At 39.2% G+C, this 19,573-nt stretch overlaps 1 protein-coding gene across 7 annotated transcripts in view; it reads left to right on the forward strand.

The window, feature by feature from the left end:
• Positions 1–19,573, forward strand: part of APLP2 (amyloid beta precursor like protein 2) — a 76,296-nt gene that overhangs the window by 39,281 nt on the left and 17,442 nt on the right. For 3 of the 7 annotated variants that reach the window (XM_039878827.1, XM_039878833.1, XM_039878828.1), the window contains exons 2-8: positions 1,693–1,866; positions 2,739–2,862; positions 12,741–12,853; positions 13,622–13,818; positions 14,209–14,417; positions 15,559–15,726; positions 18,777–18,907. In XM_039878827.1, the coding sequence (XP_039734761.1) occupies positions 1,693–1,866; positions 2,739–2,862; positions 12,741–12,853; positions 13,622–13,818; positions 14,209–14,417; positions 15,559–15,726; positions 18,777–18,907 (1,116 nt within the window). Of the gene's footprint in view, positions 1–1,692; positions 1,867–2,738; positions 2,863–12,740; positions 12,854–13,621; positions 13,840–14,208; positions 14,418–15,558; positions 15,727–18,776; positions 18,908–19,573 lie in introns of all 7 variants that reach the window. The other 4 variants (XM_039878832.1, XM_039878826.1, XM_039878830.1 and 1 more) reach the window with 3 other exon arrangements.

Below are 19,573 nucleotides of genomic sequence, written 5' to 3' on the forward strand. Positions count from 1 at the left end.
ATTTTCATAAATTTCAAAGCAAAACCTGTAGGATGGTAAATTTATCCTGGAAAAAGATCATAATGTATTTCAAAATCATATGTAGGCTCCTGATTGGACTATTTATTCATGTCTGTCATCCAGCAGCATAAATAAGAGTTGCTTAGAAAGCATACATTTTCATATATTTCAAGTCAAATCTATCCTTTCTGTTACAGGAAAACCATTTTATGTTAATTGCTCTTTTTAAAAAGAATGATAGACCATACAATTTAATCCTACCCTGCTTCCCTCAAGTTTTAATATTGAAAAAAAGCTGTTTAATTTTTATTTTGAAAGAACTTTTGCATCAGGGAAGACCACAAAACTCCATTGTGGATGCAACAATTAATGTTGGTGTATTTCTAGATGCTAGGATGCCTTTGTTTTTTTCTAGTGGGAGAGACTTGCAGGAGCTTTACTGTCATCAAGCCTAGATGTTATTTCTCATCTGTAACTTGCGAGCTGTTAATAGCTATGATCTTTCGCAAAGAAGTGAATATTAGCCAAAGAAAGACTTTATGCAATAAGTAATTGATTACTTTTACCTAACATGAGGTAAAATTGTTTATGAAATTCCTTTCAGGGTTCTGTTTCCATGACTGACACCATCACTCATTGAGTAATGCAAGCCAGACATGACATCTTCCTCTTCCTCACCACCCTTGCTCATCTGTTACTAAGTCTTGTCTCTTTTGCTCCCGGTGATCTTCTGAATCTGTCTCTCCATCATCTTGCCTTAGTCCAAGCTACCAGTATCTCTCTTGGACTTTGCAGCTCCTGCTTCCTGAGCCATTCATTCCCTTGCACGCACTTTTGTTTCCCTTCACTTCGTTCTTCACCCTCCAACCAGAGAAAGCATCAGAGCTACATTTCGATGATATAACTTTGTGCTTAAAACCTCTCCACACTTACAGTGATAAAAACCAAAATCTTCTTGGTTCATAGACCATCTACTCTTGTCTCTGCATGCCTCTCCTTCCTTCTCTACCACACTCTACCTTGCTGTCTACCTTCTCTCTACATATTATTCTCAAAACTCTACTCAAATGCTACTCTCTTCTGGAAGCTTCCCTGATCACCTAACCCCAGCCTAAGGCAGATTCCCTTTTTATATGCTTTTCCACCGCTATATTCTTTTCCTTCTTAAGAAGTCTAGGAATGTGATCACACTTTTTGGTTGTGAGTTTTGACTCCTGCACGAGGCCGTTAGCCCCATGAGAGCAGGGACCATAACTTTTTGCTCACCCTTGTGTCCTAAGCGTTTAGCTTGTTGCTTTACATAATAGCTGCTCAATGAAATTTTGTTTTGTGAGCGAATTGGATAAAATTTCTGTAACTTTAGCCATTATATTTTGCTATTTTAAAGAATGGAAAGTAGATTTGCTTGTATTAGGAGACTGCAGTTGGATTACAGTTCCCAGTTCAGAATTATCCAGATGGGGAGTGAGGGGTTAGATTTCCTATTGACCTTTCACTTTGATCATATATGTCCAAAGGTCCTTTTTATTCTGGCCTCCTCCTAGGAAAAGGATTTGTTTATGAAGATAAAAATAGTAAACAATGAAGATTTTTAAAAGATCGGTTCTGCTGTCATAAACCGCTGAATGACTGACTATGCTTTTGTGCCAGCCTTTTTGAAGTAAACCTGTTTTTTTTCTTCCCCTTTTGTAGGCTCTTGCAGCCAATGCTGGAACAGGATTTGCTGTCGCTGAGCCTCAAATTGCAATGTTTTGCGGAAAGTTAAATATGCATGTGAACATTCAGACTGGGAAATGGGAACCTGACCCAACAGGCACTAAGAGCTGCTTTGGAACAAAAGAAGAAGTTCTCCAGTACTGTCAGGAGGTAAGAGTGTTGCCGGAAAGTTAAAACTGCTTTTTTTCTGTATCAAGTTTGAACTTCTTTGTTTTAGAAATGGATATTCTATTATTCTCTTTTGACCTAAGACTCAGTGGCTAATGACTGGTGCACCAGGCCTTTTATTTCTAAATGTATGATATGATTGAGATGTCTCGAAAGCTTTGCCTGTGTGGGCTGTGAGCTTTAAGGAAGGAATACTGCAGAAGCTTTAAGGAAGGAATACTGCAGAAGCTTGGCAAGCACCGCAGACTAGAGCCTGGTTCTCTTGGCTGCCCACTTGTTATAGGAAGATGTGAAGCAAAATGTGTCATTTGTATGCTTGTGTTTTCTACTTGGCTGTAAATGATCATCTCAGGTCTGATTCAACTTGATTTGGGTCAAAACTTGATCGGGAAAAGGATATAAAATTTTTGAACTTCTTACTTACCAAGACTAGCATATAGGACCAGAGTCGAAGCATTATTCTATAATTTTATTAACAGACATTTCCATAGACTTGCCTCTTAAGTATTTTAGTTCATGAACTCAGCTACTTCCATGTACCCACAAGTGGCCTTGATACCTAATAGATTTATTGAGCTGAAAGCTTAGAGCTTTTTTATGTCCTTAAATAGAAATTCCTTTTAATAGAACGTATTAGAAGTAATCAGAAATTTTCCTGCCACAAGAACACTAATTATTACAGTTCGTTTTTACTTTAAGAGTGTATCTGGAGCCAGGGACAGTAGAGTAGAATGTGAGATTTATATAGGATAATGGTGACACTGACTAAACATAGATATTCTCTTTTCTTGCGAGTATGTCTGTTCATTATGGACCAAGTCAGTTTATTGTGGGTATGCTCTTTTCCCTTGCAGATGTATCCAGAGCTACAGATCACTAATGTGATGGAAGCCAACCAGCCAGTCAGTGTGGACAATTGGTGCCGGAGGAACAAAAAGCAGTGCAAGAGCCATATTGTAATTCCTTTCAAGTGTCTTGGTGAGTGTCTTTGGGTACTTCTTAGGGAGTGGAATCCTTCATTTTTAAATTTAATTTTCTCTTGGCTCACAGTGATATGTCTACATCTGTTAAGCTGAGGGCTGCAGGATTTTATTGTAGGCCTTAATCTTTTGAATATTTATTGCTTCTTCGTGTCGATAGTTGACTTGTTTTCAGTGGTCACTAACTTTCCCTCTCCCATTGTGGGCATCCTTCTGTCTTTTAAGGATGAGTTTGTTCCATGGCACTGACTGACTGTGTTGCCCTTAGAACAGTCCAGCTTTGCTTTCCATGGAGAGTGTGCAAGTATTGTTTGACAGTCATAGCAATGAGTGGTACTGAAGCAGCCCAAGGAGTAGAGTTTTCTGTTCCCCCTGCCTCATCCTAAACACATTTTGCAAGGTACTAAAATCATGTCTTGTTAGCCAGACCAAACTTGAGATAGTTTTCAGAAGTGTCAGCTGTCTATGGACAGTCAAGGATGCCGGGGCTAGGCCCTTTGCCACCTGCTATTCTGAGATGTTAACAGTCAGAGCCAACTTGATTAAAACTGTAACATTTATTACCCAGAAACATAGTTGTTGCTTCAAATGCTTATTTAGTTAATGTATTCATTCTAACCAGTCATCACTGACACATCTGAATTATACTCATGTATCTGCAGTCTGGGTGATTCAGGAACAGATTCGGCCATAGAAACTTAAAATGGCAAAACAATTGATTTTAGATGATCCATGACAGGACTAACATTGATATTGCATTAACATAGACATCCTACGTAGTTCTGTAGATGTATTTAATTTTAGCCATGAATTTAACTTATTCCCCTCCCTCCACTTCATTAAAACCTTTCTTGAAATGGAATACATTGCTTTTCCTATTCTCACATGTAGCAAAATAACAGGAAGAGTCAGCACCTGCATAACTGTATTTAAAATATGTAGCAATTACTTCGTTTAAAAAGTACTCAGTAGGGGTAAAGAGGGACACTGCATATGCTTATTAACTCCATTTACTTTAAAGGTGAAGCATCATGCAGTAGTGTGAGACTTGGAAAAATTTTTTGTGATGTGGTTTAGGGAGGTTCTTCCATTTGGCTCTAGGAAATCTCTGGGTATGAGGTTTCATTCATTCTCTATAAAATTCTCAAATGAAATGAGAGTATTTTTGAATATTCGTAGATAGCTAGTACTTGGAATCATTTTTTCCTTTTGCATTGTTATCCCTAAATACTTTGTTTGCAGCCTGGTCTTCCCTCTCCTGCATGTTCTCTGTCTCTTGCCGGCTCCACTTCCCACTCAGAACTCTGAGTTTGAGATCTAGGAGACCTTTATCTCTGCACATCCAGTCAGCTTTCAAGCCAGCCTGATTCTTACCTCTTAGATATGGCTTATATCCATGGTTGCCAAACTGTGTACCGAGGCACTCCAGGACATTGCAGCAAACTCATAGAGCATTGTGGGATATTTTTGATTTTCAAGGGAAACATCTGTCCGACATCCTGTGAACTGCTAGCTGGAGCTATTCACAGTTTCAACATTGGATTATTTCATTCCTTTCTATGACCTCATATCTTTGTGGAGCTGTACGTTAGTGGATTCTGTGATAAAAAGCCGGTATCACACAAAATTGCTATAGAAGAAGCAAAGACGATGGTGTTCCGTTGACCGCGACGTTGGAAGAGTTGCGCGGGGCCCAGCAGGCTCTAGGTGTTAGGACACAAGTACTTATTAAGTTGTTGGCCCTAACTGCTTAATGTTTGGGTATTCTTTTGGTCTGTGGGGGTGCTGTGAAAAAATTACCGAGACACTCAGTGCTGTGACTAGAAAGTTTGGAAACCTCTGGCCTATATCCTTCTGCATCTGATTCCCACTGCTCTAGTTCAGCCTTTCATCATTTCCTGCCCAGCTGTGACAATGGCTGGCTTCTGTGTGTGTTTCTTAGTTCTACTGTCCAGTCTATTGCCCTCTTAACTAAAATGAAGATTGAATTGTCTCTCCTGCACTTAAAACTCTTTAGTAGGTTATCTTTACCCAAAACACAATGCTTCGTTAAGCTTCTTAGCATGGGTTAAAATATCCATAATGTGGCCCTTGCTTAGCTCTGTTCTGTCCCCCACACCGCCCCTCTGTGCTTCAGACTTCATCAGCATCTCGTAGCTCCTGGCCTCTTACCATCCAGTTCTTGTTTGGAATGACTTTACTTATTTTGCTTGGGAAGTTCTCCCTTTAAGACTTATCTGGTGGAATGTCTCCTTTAAAGGAAGCTTTTCTTCCTGGTCTTATTTTCTGTCTAAATATCCAGATTTCTGAAATTCTCCTTGTTGTTGCCATTAAACCTACTGCACTGTACATTGATATCTATTTATATATCTTTCTCCAGCTGTGTTGTAAATACCTTGAAAACAAGGAACCTGCTTTAGTCTTTCTTGTCCCTTCAGCAGCATGACAGTGCCTAGAACATAGCATACACTCTTTATGATAATTACAGGACTGCATCATAGTATGCAACAAAAATTTAATTTTATTTAATTTTCCAAATGCTATAGTTTGAATTTATCAGTGTTTTACATAATCAATGAAATGATATTGTCCTTAACTAAGTGCTAAAAGACAATTTGACCATTAACCATTCAATACCTTCTTTGCATTGCGGTTACTGAATGAAGCGTTACACAATCTTTGATGACAGTTAAGACAATTACTTTTATTTACACCAGCATTCATTGGGACAGCTTCCTAACCAGTAAGTAGAGCTACCCATTGGTATTTTTAAATGAATACAGTTGCCTGAGCCTAAGCTAGTGAGGACCAGGTGACTGCAGTTTAAGGGAGGTGGTAGAAAAGACTACAAATTCTTTCTTGTCATCATTTAAGGAGTAGAAGATTTTATTATCTCTTGCTCTGCCCACCCAATGTCCCCTTACATTACCATGTAGAACTGACATTAGTTAATAATCAATACCACCTTCTTTTTACCATAGATTCCTTAGAAAGCCTTTTGGTGATTGTCTTTTAGAGTTACTTTTGCCTTTTTCAATTAAAAATAATTTTAAAATAACTTCAGGTTTATAGAATGATTGCCAAAATAGTACAAAAAGCTTTTGTATACCTTTTCCTCAGATTTCAGATTTTCTGTTAACATTTGATTAATATGATATAATTAATCTTATCATTTGTACCCCCACTAGTTTTTTGTTTTGTTTTTCAATTATTTAAGTTGCAGACATGATGTCCTTTTATCTCTAAATTCTTCAGTGTATATTTAATAAAAACAAGGACATTCTCCCATATAAACGGACTGCAGTCATCAAAATCAGGAAATTATCATTGATCCAATATCTAATCTACAGACCATTTTCAAGTTTTGCCTGTTATTTTAATAACACAAGATCTCACATTAGTTCTCTCTATAGCCACTCCTTGTCTTCCATGACCTTGACATTTTTATAGAGTACAAGCCAGTTACAGTGTAGAATGCCTGCAGTTTGGGTTTGTCTTATGATCCTTTTGATTTATGCATTTTTGAGGGTACTATCACAGAAGTGGTCTCGCTGCCTCATGTTAGGAGTTGCATGATGTCATTTTGCTTCAGGACCGGTGTTAACGTTTATCACCTGGCCAAGATGGTGTCTGCATTCATCTATTTTATTATGGACTTGTCCAGATTGGGCTAGTGGGAGCCCCTTAATACTGGTTCCTATGTCTTTTTACTATGTCCCTGTCATTCTTTGAAAGCTTCCTTACTTTGTAGTACAAAAAGGTTCTATAGGCTCATCCTGTGTTTTTCCTCCCTTACCCCTGGAGTCAGCCATTTTCCCAGGAAGCCCTGGTTTCATTTAGTGGGGAAGGGTATTTGGATTTGCCAGGATCTGAGCATTAAATTTGCTTACTGCTATTACAGCATTATTGCTTCTAGGCCCACTCAGGCAGAGCTAAGAAATATATGTATATGTTACATTCTCACACAAATCTATATTTCTGTATCTCTGTGTATATTTTAACAAAAATGAGCTCATATTGATACCTCAAATTCCATTATCCTCAGTATATATTTTTAACTTTCTCAACATCCCCTTTAAATAATTGGTTTCTCTGCTTTTTAGGACTAGGATTTTTGAGATATAATTCACATACTATCTAATTCACCCATTTTAAAGTATACAGTTTAATGGTTTACAGTACATTCACTGAGTTATGCAACGATACTCAATTCTTTTAACATAAAAACTGTTAAAAATTAATACAGTAAAAAGTGAGAGTCCTATATTTTTTATTCACCAGGAGTAACCACAGTGAGTCCTTTTATACATATTAAGGTGAATACCACACCTTGTGGTAAAAAGATAGTAGTAGTGTGGTTAGCTTCAGCCCTGAAACCACTTTTAGATATTGCTGCCTAGCAGACCCAAATCATAGGCAAGCCAGAAGGGGGAGGAGGTAGGAACTGGGGAAAAATAGGATGTGTCTGTATTGGTTGGATGGCTCTATTAATTGGTCTGGATGTTCCATGGGCCTTATCTTTGTACGGAGGCACTGTTTTTTTTGTTGTTTTTTTCGAGGTTGAGAGGAAGGCCGTGTCTTGATTAGCACCCTTGAAAGCAGTTTGAAAATGAATTTAGGTTGCTAGCAGTGTTTACATCAAATCTGATGTCATGCTGTCTATAGACGTCTGTGTCCACGTCTTCAGCTCTCTTCTGAGAGCAGGCTTAGTTGCCCATCATTGTGACTCTTTTAACTGATATGTAGTGTATTTGGTGACCTGAAGTTACAGTTCAGTATTCTCAAAATGAACCTTTATGTTTCACATTACTACTAATTGCCTCCTGTTTATGAAAATTTATCTAAATAATAGGACAATCAGAGTAGGTCAGAGTTGGTGATGTGCAAAGAAGCAAAACTGCTGGTATTTGGGGGGAAGGAGTTAGTCATCTCTGACATTTATATATAAACTGGCTCCTGGACTAAAAGAAGAGAGCTTTGCAGGCCCAGTACTGTTTTTGTATTTGGTTATTTTTGGAAGGAGATTTAGACAGGGAGTGTTACTGTGACGTGACGACAACCAAAGGAAGTTTTTATTCTCGGAAGCTTTGAGGCACAGTCCTCAGCAACTGCACCTTGGTATCTTGGAGCAGCTCACCATTGCAGGTGTCTGTTTGCAAGTCATCGTCTCTCTTTGAATTATCATAGCCCATCAACAGTTCACCCTATTCTTAGTGTGAGTACTTGTGCATGGTATATGTTTCTGCTCGTGAGGATTATTCTGGGTCTTTTAACTTCTCAGAGCCCTATTTACCTTAGATGTCTGCTAGGGAGGGCCACCAGACCTCACAAAAACTTGTATTGGTTGGTTAGGTTGATCCTCTTGGTTGCGCTCATTTACAAAAGTCTTTCTCCTACCTTCTTACAACTTCCAAGAGCCCCACAGATAACCTGGTCTTACAATTTGCAGTTGGAAAGTACTTTTGCAGTAGGTTTATTTATAATAATGTGAGTGTTGGTGTTGGGGGCTTCCTCTGTGGGTAAACAGCCTTATTATTTTGAAAGGAATTTCAGCAACTCTGAAAAAGCTCTAAAACTTGATGGCTTCCATGGCCCTGTTGTGGGGAGGTGTGGTATAAAAGAAAAACAGAATCACAGGGAATGAGTAGAGTGTTGGCAATAAATCATAAATGCAGCTTAAATGGAATCCTTTAGGTTAGGTTTTGTTAAATTGCCATATTCATTGATCAGCTTGTTAAATAGAAAAGCAAAACAATATAGCTTTTTATTTGTCCAGTGACTTGGGAAATTGGGGCCATTATCTATTGTACTCCAACTGATTAAATTGAGGACTGTTACAAATTTGAATAAACTTTTTAAAGCGAGACCAAATCATTTTCAGTGTTCTCTAAAACAGAGTAATACTGATCTGCATAGGTCAGTTTTTTTCCCCAGAAGCTTCTGATAAACAGTTGTAGCAAATTCAAAAAGTAGCAGTGAAATGACAGAACCAAGCTGGGATTGAAATGTGTTCCTCTTTTAGTTTACTTGTTAAAAGTTTATTTTTCAGTAAAAGAAATTGGGGAGAGGGGAAGCAAAAACAGTCATTCCCAGTTTCTGCACTTAGTTAACCATGGGTAACATTTTGTTGTATATGAGACTTTTTTCTTTGGCTACACATTTGTGTGTACTTTCAGTGCATTTTTTCTAAGTGGTATCGCACTACACATTCTCTCCTGTTTATTGTATTTTTCCTTTTTAAGTGGACGTTTATGGAACATCCCCTTAGGGATACATAGATCTTTGAATAAAAGACAAACTTAAGGAGTTAACCAGGCTGAAGGAGGAAGTAGAGGTTAGGGATATGGGATGTGTTTATTTGAGAAATTATTAAACCATCATAAAAATTTTTCCATGTTAAATATAGACATAAACCATATTTTTTTTGACCCCATGGTATTCCACTATATATAGGTACCATTATTTAACTAATTCCCTATTAGTGGACATTTAGGTTGGTTCTGTTTTTTTACATTAAGAACACTATAATAAATATCTTGGTTCACTTATTTCCTTAGAGTATATTTTTAGAATTGGAATTATTGGATCAAAGAGTATTCGTCTTTTCACTTTTATATTTTATTTTTAAATTCAGGGGTGCTCATTTTTTCTTGGTTTTCAGAGGTCAGACAGATTGATTTAGTCACAGAATAGCTAAAGATTAGTGGCACCTAATTTATAGTTAAGCATGGAGTTAATCATTAAAATCTGGCATTTAAAAATGTTTTGATTTTAAACTATTTTAATTTTGAAATGTTTCAAGCATACTAAAAAGATAAAACATAATATGCAGGTCACTCATGCACTCATCATCCTTATTTAAGTTCTTCAACATTTTGCCATGTTCGCTTCATCTCCATCTTGATTTTTAATAAAGGGCTTAGATATTCCACCACTTTTCTTCCTTCCATTTATTCCTCCGTCCCTCTAGAGGTAGCCTCTATACCATGCATCATTTCTCATACATGTTTTTATACTTTGCTACTTACGTATGTACCTATAAACATTTATTTTCGTTTTAAAACTTACATCAATGGTATCATACTGTATATGACCTTTTACAGCTCGCTTTTACTTTATGTCATTTTGGGGTTCATCTGAGGTATGATATAAATAGATTTAGTTAATTCATTTTAAACCTGATATATAGTATTTCACTGTATTTTTTATAAACCCAGTTTGTTTATTGTTTTTAATGAATATATATCTAGTAATGAAATTGCGGTTTAAAATTTTTTTCTGATGTTGCATTTGGACATATAAAATTAAGGTTTTACAAATTAAAGTATATTAACTGTTACCTTATAGATTTTTAAAATAACTATGCGTTGTATAGTTTGCTTTGTATAAAACTAGTTACTCAATTCAGGACTTTAAACTAATAACGTTAATATCAGTAGTTAGAGCTAACGCTTAACATAGTGCTAGGTGTTTACTCTGTACTAGATTCTGCTAAAACTTTTCATGTATTTGTATATATTTTGTCATTTCATCGTCACCACAACAAGATGAGTTAACCAAGGCACACTTGCCTAAGCCCACTTTGCTAGTAACAATAGTGCTGATATTAAACCCTGGCACACTGCCTTTTTTCTTGCTTTTTGTCATAAATTAACAAATATAAAAATTGCCTCATTAATACACAATAGTCATATTAAGCCTTATGAGTTGGTGGTTGGATGTCAGAATGGATGTAATTTTTACTCAGATTGATTATCAGCCTTGTCTCTCCTAGTGGAGGCAAATCCCAGTTTTCCATGGGATTTTGTCTTTTAAGCTTCGATTGTAAGTCTGGTCGCTTGGTAAACTTTGTGTCATGTTCTATCTCCCTTAGAGCCTTTAGGGCCCTCAAGAGCAGCACTATGTCTGACTTACCTTTGTGTCCCTGTGTTAGTGTCCAGTTGAGCTATTTGGCCCCAGAAGTCCCTATACTAATAGTGGTGTGAAATCTCACTACCATGTGTAAGGCTGTTTTGATGTGTAGAGGCAGTGTTTACTGCTCCAGCTTATAATGTTAGAAGCACATCTTCCCTTAGAGTAGGTCAGGGACTTCCTTCACTTGCCACTTGGGATTCTCTGGTGCTCGGAAGTGAAGCCAAAGAGTCCTGAAGGACTGGGCTATGGTGACGAAGCTGCAGAGTGGGTCTGTGTACACTTTCCACCGCTTTAAATCCCTAAGACCTTTCTCAGGCCAGATTTTTTAGTCCTTTCCTTTTTTAAACCTCAGCAGTTAGCCCTCCTGCTTCCTTCTCTTGCTCCTACTTGTTGCATCTCTCCCTGAACTAAGCACACGTCTCTCCCTCCTGTGGGTTTCCTCCACTTAAACTCTGGAGGAGCATATTGGTGATGCATCAGAATTGCCTGGGGTGCTTGCTTGTTCCAGTGCAAAGTATTGCATCCCACCTTAGACCTGCTGAATCAGAATCTCTGGGTGATAATCTGGTGATATAAAAGTTTTTAGTTTTTTAATATGGAAGTTACAAACATATCCAGATACAGAAAAAATAGTACTATTAACACATCTCTGTTGCCCAGGTGTATACCAACCATTAATTCATTAGCCACTCTTCTATGGTTCCTCTCCCACCTACCCCTGATTATCTGGAAACAAATCACAGATACGCTTTTTTTTTTTCTGTAAATACTGCAGCATGTATTTCTAAAAGATAAGGATTCTGTTTTTCTAAGCAGCTATGTGTATTTTTCCTCCAGCTTTTTATTTAAAAAAAATTTTAGACCTATAGAAAAAATGTAGCAATGAATATCTCTATACCCTTTTCATAGGTTCTCCAATTTTGCCTTAATTATTGATCTTACTATGTATATGTGTGTGCGTGTCTTATATATATTTTGTTGTTAAACTATTTGAAAGTAAGTTGAGACATCATGATAGGTCCCCTCCAAATATTTCAGCTTATTTCTCGTAAGAGCAAGGACATTCTCCTATTACTGTTACAATAATCATACTTTGAACAATTCCCCTAAATGTTCAAAGAATGTCTTTTATAGCTTCTTTTTAAAAAGAATCACACATTATATCTGATCTAGAACAGTTCCTCAGTCTTATTTATTTATTTTAATCTTTCATGACAGTGATATTTTGAGTTTAGATCATTTGTTTCACAGAATATCCCTGAATTTGAATTTGTCATATTGTTTTATCATGATCAGATTCCAGTGAGATATTTTGGCAGAAAGAGTATGTAGGTAAGATGTTCTTCCTAGGATATCACATATGTCAGCTTATCCACGGGTAATGTAAAGCTGGTCACCTGTTTACTATAGTGTCTGCCAGGGTTTTCCATTGCAAAGGCTCCTGTACCCCTTTGTAATTAGCTCTCCATCGATGATTCTTACCTGAATCAATAATTATAGTAATGGTTGGTCGTAGAGGTGAGTGTCTTCGGTACAAAGGGCTAAAGTAAGATTCATCTGTAGTTTAGGAGAACACTCAGTGTTGGTTTCCTGGATATTTTGTTATTAGAACCACTGTGGGCAGAAATAAGAAAGTAAGAGGCTAGGAATATTGTTCATGTGAAGTCAGGTAGAGGGTGGAGTACCTGTATGTGTGTGTGAGGCAGCAGAGGGGAGATCCTATTCCTGTCCCCCTGTCTTGTGTTGCTGTAGCCCTGCAACAGGGCTGTTAGAGATTGGAGTCAGGGAAGAGTGAGGAGAAGTCTCAGGCATCGTGGCCATGACGGAATGCTGAGTTCCATGGCTGCTTGCCTAGAGCTGCATCATCCAGCTGGCCTGTCTGCACCTGACAGCAACCATCATAATCTGCAGTGAGGGTCGTTTTCACCATGAATCATGATCAGATTTGCTTATCTTTTCCAGTGGGTGAATTCGTAAGTGACGTTCTGCTAGTTCCAGAAAAGTGCCAGTTTTTCCACAAAGAGCGGATGGAGGTGTGCGAGAATCACCAGCACTGGCACACTGTAGTCAAAGAGGTAAAACAATAGATGGGAAAAGTCAAGTGTTGTTGTTGTTGTTGTTTTCTGTTAAGAGAGAAAGTAGCATTTTCCTTCAAACCTCACCACGATTTTAAATTAATTTTCTTCATTTTCCCTTTCTCCCTTCAAAGTTTACAGTTGTATCTTCTAAATTAAAAATGATTTGGGAGAATAGATATTTTTCTAGGGAAGTATGGTGTTGACAATCTAGCATCTAAAGTTAAGGATATTAAAAAGATCGTTAAGCAAGAATGCTATCAGCATGGCTCCCAGAAGGCCATCCTAAACCCTAAGGCCTTAGGGAAGAAATTGCCAATTATAGAAAAATCTGTGTCTGGACACATATGCTGGCAGGATTAGATGTGGTTTTATTCTTCTAGTAGAGAGACATAATACCCTTTCTGAATGCTAGTTAAATTGGTTCTCTAATCAGTTGTCTTTCTTTGGTCAAATTCTAAAGCAGTGCCCTCCCTTGCCAGTGAGGAATATAAATTATCATTGAGCACCTCTAACTGGTGTCGATAATTACTAGAAGAAATTCCCTTTTTCTTAATTTTTTCAACTTTTGGCTTTCATTATTTTTGGCCTCGATATTTCCCCATTGTAAGTTAAGCAAAATTTGTAAATCTTCTTAAAATAATAACATCACAACTTTTTGACAATATCTGTGTGTCCATGAAAGAAAGCATTACGTAGTGATTTGCTAAGAGTTTCTTTTGGATAAAGCTAGATATGTTCTGATGCTGGCCTATGGGTTTCTTTCAGGCCTGTCTGACTCAGGGAATGACCTTGTACAGCTATGGCATGCTGCTGCCCTGCGGAGTAGATCAGTTCCATGGCACTGAATATGTATGCTGCCCTCAGACGAAGATCATTGAATCTGCCATGTCAAGAGAGAAGGAGGAAGATGACGAGGAGGAAGATGACGAGGAGGAAGAGGAAGACTATGATATTTATAAAAGGCGAGCCCTTGTACCGAACCTGTGAGACTGTCGTCCTGGTGGCTGTGGGCTACTGGTCTGTCATTTCTGGGTGAAGTGGGCACTGCCTCATTCACGCTGGAGCTGAGCCAGTTTGCGTTCCATTCTAGCCAGAGCCGATCATGGCATACCAGTGGCTTTCAGCTTCGTGTTATTCTGTGCCACATTATGTTCTACAGGGTATTGTGGTCCCCATTCATTAACTTTCCTTTTGCTGGTGTAGCGGGGCTGACGGCTTTAGTGGCACAGTTAAATGTGCGCTGAGTTTATTTCCTGCTTCTCTTCGTGTATGTTTCAGAATAGGAAAGGGAATCATTGTAGTGCTTGGTGCATAGGAATTGGTTAACCTTCCTCTTTTTTTGTGACCTTTAGTGAATTTCCTACCGAAGCAGATTTGGAAGACTTCACAGAAGCAGCTGTGGATGACGATGATGAAGATGAGGATGAAGGGGAGGAAGTAGTGGAAGATCGTGATTACTACTACGACGCCTTTAAAGGTGATGACTACAACGAAGAGAATCCAACAGAACCCAGCAATGATGGGGTCATTTCAGAAAAGGAAATCACTCATGATGTCAAAGGTAACCCGCTGTAGCGCTGTGGAAGTACAATCTGTATGGTAATTATTTATTTAGAATTTATTTAGAATTTTGGACTGTATTCATCACAGGTAAGTCACAGAAGGCGAGGTGGTGCTTCTGTGCTCTAAGGGAGAAATCAGCTCTCCAGTACTCTGGTGGTGCCAGCTTAGCAGTGGGCAGCTAGGCCACCTCAGGGTCTGCCAGTTGTCATGTCCAGAGAGAGATGCAGAACTGAATCAGAAAACTAAGCTTTGCATTGTAAGGACTTAACTGGAGAGTAAGAGAGACAGCGTGGTCTTCCACATTCAGCCTGAAAACATTCTCTCCCCGGTGGGAGCCTGCCTCCTCAGTACTGCTAAAGTCCCTACCATCCGGAATGGAAATAACTTTCTTGGTTGTTCTTTTCCTGAGTGTGTTCTGATCTAAAGGCTGCTGTATTTATCCACTAGAAAGGTGTTCGTAGCTGGGAGGGATTGGGACCAGCAGTGTTCTCATCTTGCCAATTTTTTAAAAAAGATTGTGACAGTTCTAAAGCCATTTATACACAACTTCCTGCTGATTGTATACTTGAAGCCAATTAAGAGCTGAAGAATTATTTAGAACCCAACTAGAAGGAAGTTACTTAAGGGGTCTAGAAGTTTATGATTTACCTTGGAGAACATAAAAATGTGCGCTCATCCTTTCCAGGTGCTAAAGTCGTATTTATTATGGTTTTCACCACTGACACAGCCTGTTTACTTGCATTGTTTCTTCTAGACCTTGACCTCACCAAGATAAATAAATTAGGCAGATATCTCTACCTAACGGATCAGTGTGGGGCTCACAGAACTATGAGATAAAGAAATCCTCTATGTCAACTATACATCAATCTAGACTCAAACAGCACAAAAAATATTTTCAGTTCCTGAACATCTATACTGCCTCCAAATGGAAAATGACTGAATCATGAGAAATGACCAGCTTGAACTGTTGAGATAGTGAGCCAGGGTGATCAGGATCTGTCTAGTCTTAGCCTTCACTGATGTTAAGTGCCACCCAGTCCTTCCTCCTTGCCCAATCCAGCCCTTGTGGTCTGTAGCATTGTGAAGCATTTGAAGCTGCTACCTCTGTCCTGCTGACATTCTGACCCGTTTCCACACAGCTGTCTGCTCCCAGGAGGCGATGACGGGGCCCTGCCGGGCCGTGATGCCCCGTTGGTATTTCGACCTCTCCAAGGGAAAGTGCGTGCGCTTTATATATGGCGGCTGCGGAGGCAACAGGAACAATTTTGAGTCTGAGGATTATTGTATGGCTGTGTGTAAAACGATGAGTAAGTCCCGCCACACTGGTTCTGTGCAGCAGATTGTCCTGTCCAGCGTTCTGTCTTTCCCAGCCGTCCTCGTGACTGCATATGTGTAGTGCTCCCTGCCCACTCAGGTATTTGCTGTTGGTTCGTTTTTCCCTCATCTTGTGCTTTCTAGATCCAGGCTTGCTTTCCTGATGGACACTTGTAAACTCGGTTCTCCATGTCCCTTGCTCACCGTGGGTCTGGTGGTGGTGTTGGTGGTGGTGTGTTCTCTCCCTGGTACCGTGGGAGCACCCAGAGTCCTGTTCTTCCTCATCCTGCTGTGTAGTCTGCAGGCTCCCAGAGCACTTTGTGTTTGTTGGGAAGGCAGCCGTGCCTTCAGTATTCTCTAGTTGAAAGGCACAAAAGGGTAAGCAGATCAGCCATGAGTTCTGCACATGCTTGTTTCCTGGCTTTGCCTCTCATTCTTGTCTTTGAACTACACTATCGCTGACACCCATGATGCCTGCTTTCCAAAGCAGTGACAGTGGGTTACTTTTGGGAGTCCAGAATATTGAAATAATCTTGCTTTATGCACTCTAGGAAGAGAGCTCTGCAGCCAAGTGGTAGTAAGTTTGTTTCTGCAATATGCTGGCAACCCTGGGGTTCTGTAGAGCTTTAGGTAGTGAAAGAATTTAGTTTGTGTGTTCTTGGTCGCAAAAGGAACTCGGTGGTTCCGTTGAGTTGGGTTTACTTAGGTAGGAAAAGTTTTGCTTTTCTCCATGTTTACCCTTTTCCTTTTTAAGATCCTCTTTCTCTTACCTTGTAGTACTAACCCATGTGTTTGGAAAATCCTCAGGCCAGGCAGTCTTTTCTTGGTTTCTGTTCTGGATTCATTAGAGTAATTAGTTGCATCCTATTCCTGGCATTTGGCTATAACTTCAGATGATTTTTCATACAAATGCCTTCATGGTCCCTCTTTCTCTCCCCACCAAAATGTTTTTTAAAATCTTAATATGTTATACTTTCAGCACTTCCACTCTAGCTACTGCTCTGTGGACAGGCTATTTTTTTTTGATACGATCGAAAAGATGGGGGGAAAAAAATGAGTCCTTAGAGAATTTCGGTGGCAGCAACTTTTATTAGGAACGATGTAAAGGTAGAAATTTTTGTGATACGTCCTGCTTTGTAAAACTACTTAAAACTAAGAGACAACAAAAGATTGCTTTGCGTTGAAGCCTGAAGAATTAGGGATCGTTAAAGATCTTGCTGAATGTGCAGATGGGGATCTTTTCCCAAAGGATCAGAGAAGTGGTATCATAAGACACTATGTAAGGAATGGCAGTTCTTCAGGGGATTAATGAATTCTACAAAATCATAGTTTCCTGTTATTTATGGTAGGGGAGACTTGCCAAGGGGCAGCATATTTTCATGTACCGGTGGGGCCCCTGGCTGTGGGGTGCTTTGAAAAGTCCATAAGCGTGTCACTGTTATTGTGGTCAAGCTTGTGTCCTTTTTTGAAGGGGACTGATACGGGTGAATGAACCAGTTTTCATGTGGACAGAGGGCTGCGGTTCTAAGTCTGAGCCCATCCGTCTTCAGAACCAAACCTCTAGGCTGTCTTTCCCTTCCCCCTTTTGTTACCAGCCGGTGGAGGCGGCTTGTGTTTGGTATTATCTTTATCCAGCCCAGTGATATGAACCAAAGACTCTGTCTCCAACACATAAGCCTTTAAGCTGCAGGCGCGCATCTCTGTTGGCGACGTGCTTAGTGGCATGGATGGAGCTTAGTGCTTTGAAATTCTCCCAGCCGAACTATTGAGTATCATGTGGTTTGTGAAGCTATATATTTTAATTTAGTTAATTGGCTCTTGAGATCCTATTTAAATGTATGTAGGAGCCATATAGTTTTCAGAAGGTTTTAGTTGTAGCTTTTAGGTTTAGTAAATAAGAAGAGGTAAATAAAAGATGTTCTGATGGGAAACTTTGGAGTGTCTGATGCACTTGCAGTTACATTAATCAGTTACACAGTTGTTTTAAAGTTGTATTAAAGTCATAAGATTCTGGAAATTAGGTGAATTTGTTTCTGAATTAAAATTTGTTGAATGTGGGCATTTGCTACCCACTAAGCTCTAACATTATGTCATGATATAGCAAGTTGTGCCAGCAAGTTGCATGTCAGTCCTCCCTAGCCTGGGAAATTTTGAGTGAATTGGGCTAATAAGAGTTTCCATGGGTATTCTTTGAGAAGTAAATTAAGTAACCTTGTCATCTCATTTCTTTCCTTTATGAGTTTAGGTTCCATTGTGCAGATATTTCCTTGCCTAGAGCCACTAAGAATCTATGCTTGACTAGCAGTGAGGAGTAGTTATTCTAATGGGTTTCTTCTCTGGGTGATGGCCTGGTAAAGCCAATGAATGTCATGAATTGAGAAGCCCAGGGTATCTTCACACTCTGGAGATCCTTGTCACATATAGCAAATTAGTTTTATCCCTGTTATCTCTGTTATTGGGTGTGGGGCTAAGAGTTCAATGATACTGGGCACAGAAAAACTGTAGCTAGAACCATTTGAACTTTGTCTACCCAGTCTATAATATTCTGCAAAGAACATTCAGTTGAATCAGTTCCCCAAAGTAAGTTCTAGCCTAAAAATAGCCAGAAGAAAGGAGACCTAAGCACTAAAGTTCTTTCAAAATGGAGGATTTGTAGAAGTGCCTCTATAGGTCTGATTTCAGTCCTCACCTCTGGTGAGATGCACTCAGTGACAGCAATAATGTAGTTATGTTTTAGGTTTTAAGATTTCAAGAACTGAGGGATGATATAGAAGAAGTGATTTCTTTTTCTGCCCCAGAAGTCCTAAGTATGGGCCTCTCTGGTGCCACAGTTACCGGGGGTCTAGACTGGCCTGGTGGATGAATATCACCTAAGGGAGATGGACCAGTGTATCTAACAGCTGAGCGTTGGCAGACAGGAGCAGCCTGTACTTTGAGCATAGTATGAGACAAACTAGTCGACTCTGCAGTCCTGAGCTTGGTTTTCTTCCTAAAGCACAGTGCAGTTTCAACCCCCAAAGAGAACTCTGTCATTTTGTTTCAGTTCCCCCAACTCCTCTGCCAACCAATGATGTTGATGTATATTTCGAGACCTCTGCAGATGATAATGAGCATGCTCGCTTCCAGAAGGCCAAGGAGCAACTAGAAATTCGGCACCGTAACCGGATGGACAGGGTAAACCTCTGCACTTCCCTTATCTTTGTGATGTTTGGCATCAGGTGACATGGTTTTCATAGTTGAAGAAAAGGGACACCATCTCTCTAGATTGTCAGGCTAACATGTCTCCTAGGACAGGTGTGAGGTGTTAAAATATAGGGGAGCTACTTTATGGATGTGACTCGTCCTTTCCCTCTCCCCTAACTCTCAGCTCCATGGTAACATAATTACCCTCAGTCCAGACTCTGCGGAGCACTTCCTGTAACCATTCGGTTCTTGTCGAGGTTTTATTGCCATTAACTAGCTTAAATTTTTTTTATTTTAATGAAGGACATTTTAATGTTGTAAATAGAAAGCTAGTAAATAGAAAGGTAAATAGAAAGCTAGTAAATAGAAAGGTAACTGTAAAAATATATTAAATGAAAGCAAATATTTAATAATATGTTCTAGACACTGTTGCTTGCTGAAGGTTCTGAGTCTCAGGTGTTTTATTTTGTTTTCCTTAAAAGAGTTGTGTTAGACCAACATGAGCAACTTAGTGCAGCTTTCTCCTAGACTTAGGAGAATTGAAAGAAAATTAAAAAAAGAAGTCCTTGCTGGGTCTGAGCACCACGTAAAACCCCACCTATCAGCTGTGCTAGGTTTGTACTTTGGGAAATGCTTGTTATTTTATCCAGGTCGATT

This window comes from Pteropus medius, unplaced genomic scaffold (genome assembly GCF_902729225.1).
Source record: "Pteropus medius unplaced genomic scaffold, Ma_sr-lr_union100, whole genome shotgun sequence".
NCBI lineage: Eukaryota > Metazoa > Chordata > Mammalia > Chiroptera > Pteropodidae > Pteropus > Pteropus medius.